General features: G+C 38.7%; 1 protein-coding gene across 4 annotated transcripts in view; it reads right to left on the reverse strand.

Annotated features, from left to right (window-relative positions):
- The window catches only part of ANGEL2 (angel homolog 2), a 28,050-nt gene extending 21,512 nt beyond the window's left edge, over positions 1 to 6,538 (reverse strand). For 2 of the 4 annotated variants that reach the window (XR_003794484.1, XM_029229128.1), the window contains exons 1-2: positions 6,364 to 6,538; positions 3,868 to 4,193 (exon numbers count right to left, since the gene is read on the reverse strand). Coding sequence is in view for 3 of the 4 variants with exons in the window: in XM_029229128.1 (XP_029084961.1) it covers positions 3,868 to 4,193; positions 6,364 to 6,422 (385 nt within the window). In the remaining variant the exon portion in view is untranslated. Of the gene's footprint in view, positions 1 to 3,867; positions 4,194 to 6,096; positions 6,257 to 6,363 lie in introns of those variants that run through there. The other 2 variants (XM_029229129.1, XM_029229130.1) reach the window with 2 other exon arrangements.
- Positions 6,539 to 17,278: the final 10,740 nt, after the last annotated feature.

The following is a 17,278-nucleotide window of genomic DNA, read 5'->3' on the forward strand; positions in this document are numbered from 1 at the left end:
GCCTGACTGACAAACCTAGCATGCAGCAACCAGGAATGTGTGATAGTTTATATTCTGCAAAGACACCATGTACCCTGATAAAGTGATGAGAAGAGGATCAAATAGCATGAGATTTTGCAATTATAGGCAGTCTTTGACTTAGAAATGCCTACTAAAAATAAATATATATATATGTGTATCACTATACAGACACACACCACTAAGTATATATGTTTATATATATGTATATATACACAGACACACACACACCCCCTTTGATCTTGTCTTCCTCACCCCACCATTAAAGAGGATACTCTTACTGCCATGGAAGCCATGAAAAAAAATGTGGAACATTTTAGAGAATCTATAAGCTTAAAAGAAGGGAAAAACAAGAAATGGGATGAACTTGGGAAACAAAAAGATTTGAAGATGGACTTTTGAGAATGATTAGATGATATGAAAAAGATCTGAGCCCTAGAATATCTCCCTTTTCCTGAAAGAAGGTTTTCACTTCACTGGATGACAATCCCTAAAATTTCACCAATTAAAAATTAAATTGAAAAATATTTTATATATGGGGGAAAAAAGACTAAAGGGAAACATACCACTGTTTTTAAGAGTAATGTCTCTGAGAGGAAGGATTGTGGTAGATTTTTCCAAATCTTCTACAATGACGGTATATTTACAGTCAGAATATCAACACACTCTAGTGGGGAGGGGGAACTGGTTGAGGGCAGTCAAAAGGTACAAGCCTCCAGTTATAAGATGAATAAATACTAGGGATGTGATGTACAACATGATCAATGTAATGAGCACTGTGGCACGTTCTACAGGAAAACTGTTAAGAGAGTAAATCCTAAGCGTCCTCATCACAGGGAAGAATATTTCTTTACTTTTGTGTCTTTGTGGAATGACGAATGTTCACAAAACTTATTGTGATAATCATTTCATGATGTATGTAAGTCAAATCATTATGCTTGTACAACTTAAGCTTATACAGGGCTGGTATGTCAATTATATCTCAATAAAACTGGAAGAAAAAAGTGTCAGTACACTCTATAAAAATGCCAGTGAAGTAAAATTTTTAAAATATACTCTGGTAAGTTGACTTTAATCAGGTTTCTTCCCTCAAAATCTAAATGCTGATATCTGCTGCACTGAGGGAATAGGTATTTTGACCAGAGGACAGAAGAGGAAGGTAATTTTTATGAATAGTGAGGTCTGGGTGGAACAGGGGAGTTGGAATTATGATACCATGAAGGTACTAGGAGCCTGAGGAGAAAGGCTAAGAAAAAATGGTGGAAGGAAAGAAAACCAAACTAAACAAAGCATTCAACTATTACATAATTTAGCCTAGAGCTAAAGAGAAGGAAACTATCCCCTTCCTTATCCTTCACTGAAAATGGAGAATCCTACCCCTAAAGGCCACAACTAAAGCAAATTATACTGACTGCACACAACTACCCTGAGATTTATAACACAGCTTCTATGAGGAAAACAGAACTGATTCTTAAGAACTGATTATCTAGAACACAATTCATTCATAAACTGGGGACTGTCTATGGTTTTAGCCACAAATCATTAAGTTTTTATATGTATACGAGATGGAAAGGGCTCTAGTCATACAAACAAAATGCAAGCTACCATCACAAACTTACAGCACTACCCTGATGGCACCACTGCATTAAAATATGAACGATGGAAGTCTAAAAAAATCATTCATACTTTCTTGTAGAATATGTATATATAAAGGCATATAAAAGCATTAAGATTTGTATAGTCCTGGCAATTAAGAGTTTGTAACCAAGTCTTTTTGCAATTCCAGTTTTTAAATAACTGAGACCATCAGATTATCAAATTAATACAGTGGCTTTCAGACTTCTACAGCTTGTATACCACTTTGGCATTACTTTTCATGTCATGACCATCAGTCCCTGGTATGTTGGGACTGGAGCTGGGATGATGGGGTAAACACATTTTATCCTGACCACATTTGCTTTTAATAAACATACAGAAATGTATTTGAATGCTAGGGTTCCCTGGAAGACAGTTTGAAAACTACTGAGAGAGTGGATAGTCTCTGGCCTTCACATACTTCACAACATAAATTCACACTACAAAAGCTTATATACCTTCCATGTCAGGAGCAACAAGGTGATCACAGCAGAGAAGACAGATGAATCAAAGAAAGTAAGCAATAGGCCTGATCGGGTTTTTAGGGTGCCTAATTAAAAGGTCATAATTGTGTCACACAAATCCTTCAAATACCACTTTAAAGTGATAGGCAAGTTAGCAATGCTGTTCTCTTGATTGAAAAGTAGTATTAGTGAAATATCAGAAGTCACAAATATGGCTTAACGAAGAGCATTTTCCTTATTCACAATACCTAGGAAGAACGGACATATAAAGAGTCAGGTTGCAATCAAAGTTTATCAGTATGTAAATGTAATTCCCCATCCATTAAAGGGAAAACAACACCACCAGGATTTTCTGAGTACCTACTATGAAGCCAACAGTGTGTTAGGCACTTTGACATATCTCACTTCATGCCTCCACAGGCTTTCAAAGTAGGCATTATTTTACACTGGGAAACCAAGGAGCAGAGAGGTTCAGTGACCTGTCCAAACCCACGCAATTAGTGGTGGAGCAGAATGAGAGCAGGGAGCGGTTCCTAAGCCCATGCTTGTGTCACTACACCACCGCTCCATCTGAGAGCACACCTGATTTATAACAAAAGGCTAAACAGAAGAGGAGTGTGTCGTCCTGATGAACAATGAATACGTGAATGAGAAGCTATCTCATGTCATCATACAGCCCTATATTTATAAAGTATGCGTTGTCCTTAGGAACCTAATTTTAATGTCTCTAAATACACCTTTTAATCATTCAAACAAAGCTTTGTTTATAAACATATGTGGTGGTTAAGTGCTAAACAAATAAATTTTCACTTTTGAGTGCTTAGAATTTCTACTTAAATGTGTAGTAGAAGTTCTACTTGAAAGAGCACTAACTAATCTAGCTCTGACTTCCAGGTGAGACACTGTGAATGCCATCCTTTGACAAACTTAGGTCAGCTTCCTACACTTTAACACTCACACAGCCTATTTTCGTATCTTCAGTAGGAATGATCTTCACTGCAAACCACAGCTCAGTAAGAAAGACAATTCCAAATTTACTTAGACAACTCATGTATACTTTGGAGGTAGGGCTTGGCTGGCAGCACAGAGAGCCTAGTGAATTGTTTAGAGTAAAAAGAATATGAGAAAAATAGAAATAATCAAGATATCTAGAAAAAAGTGTCTCAAAGTTGAATAAGATGTGGTTAAAAGATAAAACTTCCCACAGACTCTCGAGATTATGTCTACAGACCCCAGTATGAGAAATATAAATTTAATAAGCTAAAATCTGATTCTGTAAGAAAATAGCTTTCATTTATGATTGTTTCTATTTAAGGAAATTCTTTTGTCTTATATAATGAAGCTAACATTAAAAATGAAAACATGATTTTTTAAAATAGCTCTGTGGACTCCCAAGCATACATCCACCAATTTCTAAGAAGTCTAAGGACCTTTGTTTCAAAAACACTGAATTTGAAAATTATTCTTAAATTAAACTTAATGTTTTAATCTAGTCCTCCATTTGTCTTCCAACTTTAGTCTATATGTAGAGTCACTTCTATTTTTACTGCCAGAAATACACAATTGAAAATTTCTTTTTAAAAGTCTTAATTTTAAAAAAGAATTTCCTTTTTCATAACAGAAAACTACTGGCTAAAAATAAACACCAACACCTCTAAAACCTGCAGGTTTTCTTAAGGATTAAATATGAAAGTTTCAATTACTCTATGGCTTATGTCTATTTCTGCACCAAGATAAATGTCACCTTTACCTTGGTGTTTTCTTCGTTTTGATGAAGGCTCATCTCCCTCAGAGTTCATGATGTAACTAGAGAGATGAATCAAAGATGTCTGGCTCAGGTTGTCAGGTCTCCAGTTCCAGTACTGAAACTGAGTTCTAGACTCAAACAAACAAGGTGGTCTCCAATTTAGTGAAAAATGCCTACTACTGAAGTATGGGTAAGGAGCACGAGAATAATGTCCAGGCCACCTCATACAACTAGAAATATGTCTGTTCCAGCAACACCTTTGCAGATTCTCCCACGGTGCAGTCCAGTCTCTGCCGAGACTCTTCTGGTGATGGGGTAACATGGGGTATCTAAAAGAAATAAATACACTCCTTGAGGCACCACTTTTTGTTCAGCTGTAGCACACAAAATCTAAATGTTTCCTCAAGGGAAGGTAATGTCTAATATTTAAAATCTGACTTCTAAATCTGTGAAGGATGGGGGAAAAAGCAGCCATTACTTAACTACTAGTGGCAGTATCTCAATACTCTCCCTAAACAACTATGAATGGTATTCTAAACACTTAACATAGAATCCACCAACCTCCTGAAACACCAGATGCACTTCTAGAAGTCCACACAATTCAACTGTGTTGAATCAATCACCAAACTGTATTCAGAGTAGCTTTCTAGCAACTAATAAAACTCAATGGACAAATAAAATCCACAGCAAACATAATACTTAAATCAAATATAGAACACATAAGGTGACTACAATTAAAGTGAATCTCTCCAACCTGGGTTTGGAGTAAAAACATGCTTCTGAACATGATTTTTATACCAAGGTTATATTTTCCAAACATCTTTATAGCTAACAAAAGCCTATCACTACTTCATAAAAGTACCTCTCTTGCTAATCAGTAGGTAGGTAATTTATTGTTTCATGCTACTCCCTTTTTTTTTCTTTTAATTTAAAGCACGCTTCTCCTTGAGGGAAATGAAAGAGAATTACTTACTAGAAATTCACCAACACTCCAAACCCAACAGCATCAATTATCTCATACCAATTATATGATAGGTTATAGCATGAAAAATGTCTCCAAAGTAGTGTTATTATTATTTTGAATAGATATATCGCTCTCAGGCTCTCCTAAGAAACAACGCAACTCAAGCACCACCTTCTTTCTACTACACTATTCTGGCAAAATGCTAGGATTCTGAGAAAAACTTCTATCCTTTCCTCCAGAATTCATTAAAGGTACATTTCCAAGATAGCGTCAATAATGTCCACTTTTATCACCAAAAGAATTTTGCTTTAATTGTATTTAACTGTTATTTGACTTTTATATGTTACATTTGTTTCATTTTAACAGCATTTAAATTTTTAACTGTTACATAAATTTATTGAGCAGTTTACACATTTTCAAACTGTTCTCTAAACTCAATGTAATTGTAAATCTTTAAAGACACGACAAGGGTAGTGTATCCTGCTTTGTGACAACTCTGAAAGCCATAGAGATTTGGGGCTTGCCCATACATTTTCTATCTTAATAAGCTACTGTACTGAAATATAATACTTGTACTACAAAACATTCTCTATATCTGTAGTTACTTATACAGACTTTTTTTTTTTTTTTTTCTCTCTTAAAATGATGAGCTCCTTCACGGCCAGAGCCTTCTTATTCATTTTAATCTGGGTCTCTTCCCAAGTGCCTAGCACAGTGCCTGACACACAGCTGGTACTCAGGAAACATTGTTGACGACTGTCAAGTCCCAAGACTACAGGAGTTAAAACCAGATCCCCATAACTTATGTAAAAACTAATAGAGTGCTGTGCTTCCCACGTGTGGTACACCAGTCGGTTTCGCGTGGTACACATTTAAACTTAAAATTTTTTAATATCTAAGTATCCATTTCAAAATGTATTAGGAAAAAAAATCAGTATACCAAACCCAAGATCTCACGGATACTGCTTAGGGAGACTCTAACGTGCACAGCACCTATTGAAGTGCTTTTTAAAAAAGTGAGTCAATTTCAAGAAAAATATCCATTAAGTAATATAGATGTGGAAAGAGAATTTGGTAATAATCGTAAAGGTTGGGATCCCAGTAACTAAAGTTCGAGAGGCACCAACACAACAACAAACCAGCCCCTCCCTGCAGACCGGCAGCTCCCGGAGGGGGCTGCAGGGTTGGGGAAGGAGGCCGGGGACCCGGAGGCTCAGGCTGGCTAGGAGGTTGGGTTGGGGGAAAAGGGTCGGAACTCTGAGGCCAACCTGGTCCGGAAAGCACGAACCCGGCCCATGGCCGACGCGCTCCGCGCCCGGGCCCTGGACCCCGTGGGCCGAGCGCCCCTCCGGCTGCGCGCCGGGTTTACCTATCCCTCGGGGTCTCCGGAGGTCCGTCCTGACGATACCGCGGCCCGGGCCCTCTTCCTCGTCCAACCCCCACTCCCCACCCCGCCCCGCCCCGATTAACCCTGGCCGCCCGCCCCCAGGCCGCCCGCCCCTCCCTCCTCCCTCCCGCCACCCAGCCCTACTGACCTGCCTCTCCCCACCACACAGCGGCCGTAGCCTCTCCTCACACAGCGCCACGCTTCCATTTTCCCCCTCTGCGAGCGTCCAATTCCCAGGCCCCGAGCTCAACCTCAACCGCTACAGCCGATTTGGCGGCGTAGAGCACCGAGGGCTCCCCATCACTAGGCGTCGGGCCTCTCCGCCAGGCTGCAAAGCATGCTGGGAGGTTCAGTGTTGCCCGCCGCCAAGTCCCCATCTTGCGCCGCGTAAGTCACTGAGTTGCCTCTACGCCAAATTCTGTTCAAGAACCATGCGCAATGCGTGTGAAGCAGGGGCAGCCATTTCTGAACAGGGCAAAACACCCGACTTACGTCTTAAAGAAACAGAGGAAATAAACTAAGAGCCGAAGCTTTATTAAGGCTTGTGGGAGGGTTCACTGCAGTTACTGTTAAAAAGAAAGAAAGAAAAAAATTAATGTATTTATATAATGTCCTTGGGAATTTCCAAAGGTGGATGCCCAAAGTGGGGAAATGCCCTTCTCTGAGTTCTGATAGAACTGTTGTACCACGGGTTATTTTCAATTAATTTTGTGGGAACACGGCCGCAGAGCTCACTTTTGAACGTACGTGTGCGTCGTCTGTGTCTGTCGCTATCAAATTTAGTATAGGACTCTAGATTCTCGGAAAACATTACTTAGGTGGAGAGCCCCTTCAAGAGACACAGAGAGAGAGAGAGAGAACTGAGGAAGAATAAAGTGGAGGGGGAAAGGAATAGTGGAGGGGGAAAGGCCTGATGACCGCTTTTATAGGCTGTTTGGGAGAGTAGTGGAGCGATTTCTTGGGAAGGCTTCCCCCCCCCACTTGTGTTAATAAGAAAATCAGATGCATTTGAAAAACACTTTTTCCCTCCGTATACATATAGTTGATTTCCGTTATTTGTGGTAGTTATGTTCTATAAAGTTGATACCAGCCGGGGTTCTTGGCCTTACCCCAATCAATAGAAATTGATAAGAGGCCAGATAAGGAATTCAGGCAAGGCTTTATTGGGGCCCCTGCTGCAAGTAGGGGGGGAGCGAAAACAAGTAACAGTTTCCCTTGTTTGCTCCCCAAGGTCGGTGGTGACCTGATTGCTTTTGTGGGGTGAGGGTAGGAGTCTGTGCAGTGGTCGGGCTGGAGGGGCTTAGGTTGTTTGCCCACCCTTTTGGTGGTGATGAGTGCAGCATCCATGTGCAGTACACCTTTTTTGCTCCCCGCTCTTCAGAAGTGGTAGTTGGGTTTTTTCGGTCTTTTTGTATCATGTCCATAACTTGCCCCAACTGCTCAAGCATGCACACAGTTATTATTAGTCCTTTAGAGTTTCTTTGTATTTTGTTGCTCAAGGAGATGTTTGTCCAGGTGCAAGCACGGCAGCAAAGTGTCCCAGGTCCCAGCCTGTCTCAAAGTTACTGCCAACACTGAATTAATAACTACTGAACCATTGCTCCTAAGGTAAATACAGTTAGGTTCCCCCAAGCCACTGGTCACATTTTAGTCACTAAATCAATACATAACCTTGTTTTATATGTGTTTGTTTAAAGACACTTTATTTACTATATATTTTTGATTCAGTAACATTGAATTCATGACCAATAGCACGAATTCATACCTGAGTGAAGCATATATAACACATGTATTTTCTCCATAAGGCACATCAAGGATTCTAGGAACAATAGACAGCATTTCAGCACTACCTTTGGGGGCCATTTTTAACATATTTTATTTGATTTCTTTTCTTTTATTTCATTTCATTTCATTTTCTTGGCTGCACCCCACAGCTGTGGGATCTTAGTTCCTGAACCAGGGATTGAACCCCGGGCCCTGGCAGTGAAAATGCGGAGTCCTAACTACTGTACCGCCAGGGAATTCCCTGGGGGCCATTTTAAACAAGAAAATCCCTAAGAAAAAAGGCACAAAAATGTGAAAAGTGTGGCACTAAATAGACCGTGAAGAGGACACTTGTTTATGATGTGAGAGCTGAAACAAGAAGGCAGCACTTAGCTTCCCTAGACCTCTCCTGGGAACATGCACGTTAGGCAACCAAATTTTTTGCCACTCTGCGCATGTCCATGAATGACTGCAAAAGCACTGCAAGTATTGATGGTGGACAAATGATTGTCCACCACTAAGTGGGTGGACACAGCACCTAAGCCAGCCTTCGGGCCCAAGCCCTGGACCCACCCCTACCCTCACCCTGTATAAGGAACCAGCTCGCCTCCCCTACTCGGGGAACACGCAAGGGAACCTGTCACTTGTTTTTGCTTGTTTTTCCCTCGTGCTGCACCAGGAGCCCCAATAAAGCCTTGCCTGAATTTCTTGTCCGGCCTCTTATCAATTTCTATTGATTAGGGAGGGCAAGAACCGTGGTGGGTAACAGTATGATTTTACTTTTTTTTTTTTTTTTGAGAATTATCCTGTAACAGTTTTGCATTTCCCACTGAGATGCCCAATGTATTCATCTGACAACCAGTTGAACTTCACCACCAGACAAGTACACCTCATGGGTTGCTAAATCCAGGTACTTCTTTTCTTGCTCCCAGAGGTGAATCTGAAGCACAATAGAATTCTTTAGGTCTCTGTTTTCTCATGTAAATTTTCTCCTCCACCAATTTTTGGGGGCTTATATGTGGCCAATAAATTATTTCCCCTTCATGGCAGCAAGGATCAGGAATTTGGTTGTATGGTCTGACCACATTGGTGGGCTCTGTAAAAGGATTAATGATTTATAGAGATCTATTTTCTGTTGAGTGAGAGACAACAGAGAATCTGGTTTGTTGGCTTTGTTTGTTTTTTCATTTGTCTATTTTCAGTTCAAGAATTCTGTGTCTACTGGGAAGAATAACTCTTTGATATCTAGAATAGTGAATTTTTATGTTTTACGTTTCTATGTTTACTCTTGACCCATGGCTGAAATTGTAAAATCAAAGCCATAAACTCTCCATATGCCTGTGTGTCTATGTGTCTGTTATTTCTAAAGGACTTTACCTCTCATTTTGTGAGTATGAGATGTCTTACATCTGGATGGTACTCATAAATTAGATTATAAAGTTTATTAAAGGAGCTCTGTTCTGATTGATTTATAAAGGTAAATAAAACACATATAAATTTAACTTCTAACATTATCTGAAAACAGACATAGAAATACTTTAATGTAATATGCTTAAAATAAAAATATATTATTCTTACAGAAACTAACTCAGAATTGTTTTAAGAATCCAAGTTCAAATAATTAAGGTCAATCTCTAGTGAACAGGTGATTGCTTTTTTGAAATAGTTTAATGGTAATAAGAAATGGGTGGGGTGAGACACTGATTGATATCTCAAAATACCATTCCATCATAATTGCATAGATAGCCAGGGGCTGAGGCAGTGAAGAAGAATGGTCAGGGATACCTCAGCGTTCAAGGTCTCTACTAAAGGGAAACGGATTTCAGGCAAGCATACAGAGATTCATCTGCTGCTAAGGGGACTGCTTAAAAGCTTAGGAACTTGAATCAGTTGGGCGGAGGTGTGAGTAGGTAATATGGCAATAAGTGTGAGTTAAACCTCTCCCAGAGGCTCTGATGTTTGAAAGAAAAGGGAAGTGCTTCAGAGTCCACATTCTATGATATGAGGACTCTCAAGAATTCATTGTCCACTGGGAAGGAGAACAGCTCTTTAATAACTGGACGGGTGAGTTTCTGTGTTTCTGTGTTTACTCTTGAACCATGGAAGTTGTTCTTGCTGCCAAAAACTAAAGTAGGTAAGACTCCCTCTCCCTTCCACAGAACTGCCAGGGCTGATTATGGAGCAGAGAGGAGGATGGAGAGGTGCAGTGGCATGAAGTCAGTGACTGTCTCTCCTCTCAAGGAATAAGTCACTAGTGGAGGCACTTTTCAGAGTATGACAGACGTACAGAGAACCTCATTAAGGAATTAAGGGCTCTACAACTAGACATAGAGATGACTAGAGCTATGGAAATGTGGCAGAAAATAAAATAATACTCAAAAATATGAATTTTGTAATGCCATTTGCAGCAATATGGATGGACCTAGAGATTGTCATACTAAGTGAAGTAAGTCAGACAAAGACAAATATCATATGATATCACTTATATGTGGAATCTAAAAAAATGGTACAAATGAACTTATCTACAAAACAGAAACAGAGTCACAGCTGTAGAAAACAATCTTATGGTTACCAGGGGGGAGGGGATAAATTGGGAGATTGGGATTGATATATACACACTAGTATATATAAAATAGATAACTAATAAGGCCCTACTGTATAGCACAGGGAACTCTATTCAATACTCTGTAATGACCTATATGGGAAAAGAATCTGAAAAAGATTGGAGATATATATATAACTGATTCACTTTGCTGTACAGAAACTAACACAGCATTATAAATCAACTATATGCTAATAAAAATGTTTTTAAAAATATGAGTTTTGAACAATAGCAAAGAGACTTAGGGATTTGAAAACAATTTTCAGATAATTCTGAGCAGGTGCTTGACCATTTCAGCTGTCTAGTCTGGGATGTCTAGACTGGATCAGCAAACAAGGCAGAGCCAGGATTATGAGAGAAGAAAAATCCGGAACAGACTGAAAGAGAAACATTACACATCTGGAGAAGACCTTCACTAGTTTCTAGAGGACAGGAGGAATCAGAAATTTATACCACATTGGTCAAAAGGTACAAACTTTCGGTTATAAGATGAATAAATTCTGAGGCCTAAAGTATAGCATAGTGACTATAGTTAATAAAAATGTATACCTGAAATTTGCTAAGATAAGTATTCTCACCCTACACACACACACACAAAATGGTAACTAAGTGAGGAGATGGATAAGATATGTTAATTAACTTGTGATAATCGTTTCAAAATGTTTATATATATCAAGACATGTTGCACACCTTAATATGTACAATTTTTATTTGTCAATCATACCTCAAGTTAACGCCATAACAAGAGTGTAGCACTTCTAGTTTGTTAAGTTCCAATTTAAATAATCTTTCCAGATATTCTTATTGTTATATCCCTATACCAGGTGGACTCCAATGACATTTGCAGTTAAAGTTCATTCACTCTTCCATTTTTTCATTTATCCCAACACCCAGCTTAAGAAATAAAGTATTAAAAATGTGGTTGAAGCCTCTTGGCACTTCACCCACAAGTCCTTCATCTCCCCAGATATAACTACTGTCCTGATTTCCATTCCCATATATGCTGTTATATTTTTCTGTATAATAAGTATTCCAAACATTATATAATGTTTTATGTAACATATTTTAAAAGTATATCTAAATGGCACACTCTGTCTGCAACTTGCTTTTAAAACTCAACATTATATTTTAAGATTTACCCATGTTTATCCCTCTAATTCTGGTTCATTCATTTTTCAATACTGTACATTATTCCAACTACAAGTCACAATTTATTAATCTTTTATTCTGTTGATATACATTTATGTTGTTTACTGTTTTTGCTATTATTACTAATGCTATAATTACTAATAAATGTTCTCATATGTCTCCCTGTTCACATCTGTGATGTTTCTTTACATGTTCCCAGGGGTGGAATTGTGCTGATGGTAGGAAATACATCCTCATCTTCACTACATATTGACAAATTGCTCTCCAAAGTGGTTGTACTTTCACTTGGCATGTATAAAAATTTCTATTGCTCCAAATACTAATTTCATTTGTATTCCTAACAAAATTTCTAATAAGAATTTTGTTATCTCTATCCTTTTCATGATTAAGACAAGAACTTTAGCAGACTTTTTCATTAAACACTGCTGCCCATATTTCTTGATTTTTTTTTTGTTCCCTCAACACTAGTTTTTTAATCGTAACACCAACATATTTATAATAACTTCTTTGCCTCTTTGTTATTGTTAAAAATCAAAATTCAACTGAGGAAATTTGAAGATCTAACTGGCTTTATTCAAGGATTCATGAATCAGGCAGCATCCCATTAAACAGAGAGAAAGGAGTTCTGAGGAGCTGTACGAAATGGAAGGCTTTTGGAGGCAGAAAGGATTGAGAAAAGGAAGTTTCTAGCAAAGAGTGTGTTGTTTCAGGCAAGGTCACCTGCCTTTGGGGGACAGAAGGGTTCTATTGCGCAGACTACCTTGCTAGTGCTGACCAGGTAATTTCAGACTGACTGGTTAAAGTTTACATTCCTGGGAGAGGCTGAAACTCTAGTTAGGTTAGGTATTAAGTCTTGATTTGCTGATGTGGTGCTTAGCACAAACGAATCCATTTTGGGCCCGTTGTGTCATTTTTTAAACATTGTTTCTCTTTTTAGCAAATGTCTGTGGGTGATAAAATCTTTTTGTTTTTGTGTCGCTGATAATATCTTCGTTTTTGGTTTCTCTGTGAGTGACAGTTACCAAACTGTGTTTTATTTGCCTCCATTTCTCCCCAAGTAATCCCAGACCAGAATCAGGTCTTATATTGGTGGTTTAAGCTTATCTAGCTATGCTATTAAGAAACACTGCAGATCCAGGCTTTGAGCTAGTGGACCACTGGACCAGGTCTGGGATATGAAACTGTCACCTTTCTCCTGCCTTCCTCCTAGCCACTGTCACGGCTCTGGAAGCAGTCATTGCAGCGCTTTTCAACCTTCTTTTCATAGGTGCAGAAGCCCCTAGTTTCAGCAGTGAGACTGTATCCATCTCTTGTCTTTCATGGGAGGACTTTTGGTCCATGTTAACAAGCAGGAGCAGAATTCTTAGATGGAGAATGCTGTAGGCCTCAACTTTGGTGTTTCTGGGCCTCAGAGAGGTTTATATTGGTTCCAAGCATGGTAGTTTATTTGTTTCTTGGCTTTGTTTTGTTTGTTAATTTCTGTTTTTATATTTTATCTCTCATTGCTATGTGTTGGAGCAGAGGACATTTCAATGTAAGAACTTATATCTTAGCTGGAAGTACAAACATATTGTTTTATGTAATATCAGAAACAATTTCTTTATAAGCTCAAAGTATATGCCTCCAGACTCATGAGGACATTGATAATCAGTGTAGCACAGGAAATGGAAAGACTTGTAAGTGTCAAATAAACCTGGCATTTAACAGACCTGACACTTCCAGATGTGGCATGGGGCAAATGTATCACCTCTTTGATTACAGTTAGCTCATCTCTAAAAGGGGATAATAATACTTATGAAATATTGTGAGGATTAAATAAAATGATAGCTGTGAAGTATCTGTTATAAGACACAGGCAGAAATGTTTATTTTGCATCAACTTTGTATGCAAAACAAACTGGAACATAAACTTGGTTAAATAAACTACATATACTGAGTAGATAATACACATATAACAGAGGTTTATGCAGACACTTTGGGAAACAGTACAGAGGAAATTAAACACAGAAGATTAAAATGTTATAAAGTCAAATGAAAAGTAATACAGTATAAATTCAATACATAAGATATCCACCTGATCCTCTCAGGTTTTTTAAGACAAGGATGGGTATACTAATGTATAATAACCTATTTTGGGACTTCCCTGGTGGTCCAGTGGTTAAGAATCCGCCTGCCAATGCAGGGGACACGGGTTCGACCCCTGATCCGGGAAGATCCCACATGCCACAGAGCACGAGCCCGTGCGCCACAACTACTGAGCCAGGGCTCTAGACCCTGCGAGCCACAACTACTGAGCCCACATGCCACAACGACTGAGCCCGCATGCCACAATTACTGAAGCCTGTGCGCCTAGAGCCCAAGCTCTGCAACAAGAGAAGCCACTGCAACGAGAAGCCCTCACACCACAACGAAGAGTAGCCCCTACTCTCCACAACTAGAGAAAGCCTGCGCACAGCAACGAAGACCCAACACAGCCAAAAATAAGTAAGTAAATAATAAAAATAAATTAATTATAAATTTTTTTTATTATAACCTATTTTGAACTATTGATGATATAAATGTGTCCAATTCTTCAAGAAACCTTGTATCCTTTGTTAAAAAACAACCCTCCCAATTCGTGAAGTTACATAGTCATATATACATACATGTATATAACATCTATATATTAATATGGGGTATAAAAATTATTTTTGCCCTTTTGCGCTTAAAAAACAAGATTTGGCAATATGTGGATTGCAAGGAAAAGCTAAAAAATAAAGATGAAAATCCAAATAAAGTTGAAATTTGTCTTTCAACTCCCACACATGTTCTTATACTTCACTCTCAACCTCCAAATTCTGGAACGTGTTTCAGTATAGCCTACCAACTCTCTTAATAAAAATATCTCGGGTTGTCATGGTGACATAATTCTCTCCCCTGCAGAACCTTGTAGTCTGGTACAGTGGCTTCCTAACTCTTTATGGTTATGAAATCTTACCTTTCTTTTTTTCATGCCGTTTCTAATTTTTTCCAGCTTAAGTTATATCTGACCTGCCAGAGTGGTGGCATATTAAAGATTTAATTTGGAGCAGGCCAGGTTTCACAAATGGTCTCACAATATCCAGTAAATTGGACTGGAAAGCTGATGGAATTTTCCATAACGATATGTTCTGCAGTGATCCTTGATGAAAACTTTACAGCATTCAGCCCTTGCTAGAATTTCTCAATTCTTTCCTAACCTGTAAATGGGCTGATTAAATTAAGAACTCTTGATGTTCAGGCTTTCAAAACAGAGGTACAATGATAGAAATTTGGTAGTCAGGATATAAAACTCATGTTAGCTCATCTTTTCGCTCTACCCCCAAACCCTTTCCTATTCTGATCCCTCAGTCCCAGAATGAGGCCTTTGCAGGTTTGTGAGTCCCTATAGTACAGATACTTGTGAATGTTATGGAATTGAACTTAGCTCTGACAGATGACCCTGCTGCCTGTCTTGGTCTGTTTTTGGGCTCCTACAGCTATCTTTCTGGGAAGCTATGAAAGAACAAGGACAGATCTCAGCAGGGGTTCCCTGGACACAGAGAAGGAAGAGGCTGAGAAATGGAACAGCAGAGGAGAGCATGAGGAAGCTACATGTAAGAAAAAGCAAAAATGCTCTTTGTGGTTGTCTGATACCCATTTGAGGACAGAAGCCGTGTCTTTTGTTTGTCTAAATAATGAGTAAATAAATGGATATTTTATGGTATTTTACCAAGTATTTTGACTCTGCCATGCCCAAACTAGATATTTAGCTGTAAGCAGTATGTACCTTTAATGAAGGCTAACGTCAGGGTGTAAGTTGTTTCACATTATTCTCTTTAATTAATCTTTAGTTCATAGTTATCTAAACTTGGGAGGTTTGGGATCCTAGAGGTCAAAAATATTTAAGAGAATCTTTGATTTATTACAATATTTTGAAAAATCTAATAGAAACTGAAGAAAAGTCTACAACTAGGTAGCAAAGCTTTGCCAAAAACTCAAGTTTCTTTTAGTGTTAGTGTTAGTTTCTGTTGTACAAAAAACTGAATCAGCCATATGCATACACATGTCCCCATATCCCCTCCCTCTTGAGCCTCCCTCCCACCTTCCCTATCCCACCCCTCTAGGTCATCGCAAAGCACCGGGGTGATCTCCCTGTGCTATGCTGCTGCTTCCCACTAGCTATCTATTTTACATTCGGTAGTGCATATATGTCGATGCTACTCTCACTTCGCCCCAGCTTCCCCCTCCCCTGCCATGTCCTCAAGTCCATTCTCTATGTCTACGTCTTTATTCCTGCCCTGCAACTAGGTTCATCAGTACCACTTTTTTTTTTTTTTAGATTCCATATATATGTGTTAGCATATGGTATTTGTTTTTCTCTTTCTGACTTACTTCACTCTGTATGACAGACTCTAGGTCCATCCACTTCACTACAAATAACTCAATTTAGTTTCTTTTTATGGCTGAGTAATATTCCATTGTATATATGTGCCACATCTTCTTTATCCATTCATCTGTTGGTGGACACTTAGGTTGCTTCCATGTCCTGGCTATTGTAAATAGTGCTGCAATCAACATTGTGGTACATGACTCTTTTTGAATTATGGTTTTCTCAGGGTATAAGGCCAGTTAGTGTGATTGCTGGGTCATATGGTAGTTCTATTTTTAGTTTTTTAAGGAACCTCCATACTTTTTTCCATATTGGTTGTATCAATTTACATTCACACCAACAGTGCAGGAGGGTTCCCTTTTCACTACACCCTTTCCAGCATTTATTCCTTCTAGATTTTTTGATAATGGCCATTCTGACTGGCGTGAGGTGATACCTCATTGTAGTTTTGATTTGCATTTCTCTAATAATTAGTGATGTTGAGCATCTTTTCATGTACCTCTTGGCCATCTGTATGTCTTCCTTGGTGAAATGTTTATTTAGGTCTTCTGCCCATTTTTTAACTGGATTGGTTGTTGTTTTTTATATTGAGCTCCATGAGCTGTTTGTATATTTTGGAGATTAATCCTTTGTCTGTTGATTCATTTGCAAATATTTTCTCCCATTCTGAGGGTTGTCTTTTTGTCTTGTTTATGGTTTCCTTTGCTGTGCAAAATCTTTTAAGTTTCATTAGGTCCCATTTGTTTTTGTTTTTATTTCTGTTACTCTAGGAGGCGGGTCAAAAAGATCTTGCCGTGGTTTATGTCAAAGAGTGTTTCTCCTATGTTTTCCTCTAAGAGTTTTATAGTGTCTGGTCTTACATTTAAGTCTTTAGTCCATTTTGAGTTTATTTTTGTGTATGGTGTTAGGTAGTGTTCTAATTTCATTCCTTTACATGTAGCTGTCCAGTTTTCCCAGCACCACTTATAGAAGAGGCTGTCTTTTCTCCATTGTATGTTCTTGCCTCCTTTGTCGTAAATTAGGTGCCCATAAATGTGTGGATTTATCTCTGGGCATTCTATCTGGTATCATTAATCTATATTTCTGTTTTTGTTCCAGTACCATACTGCCTTGATTACTGTAGCTTTGTGGTATAGTTTGAAGTCAGGGAGCCTGATTC

This window comes from Monodon monoceros, unplaced genomic scaffold, assembly GCF_005190385.1.
Source record: "Monodon monoceros isolate NGI ecotype Baffin Bay Population unplaced genomic scaffold, NGI_Narwhal_1 Super_Scaffold_18, whole genome shotgun sequence".
NCBI lineage: Eukaryota > Metazoa > Chordata > Mammalia > Artiodactyla > Monodontidae > Monodon > Monodon monoceros.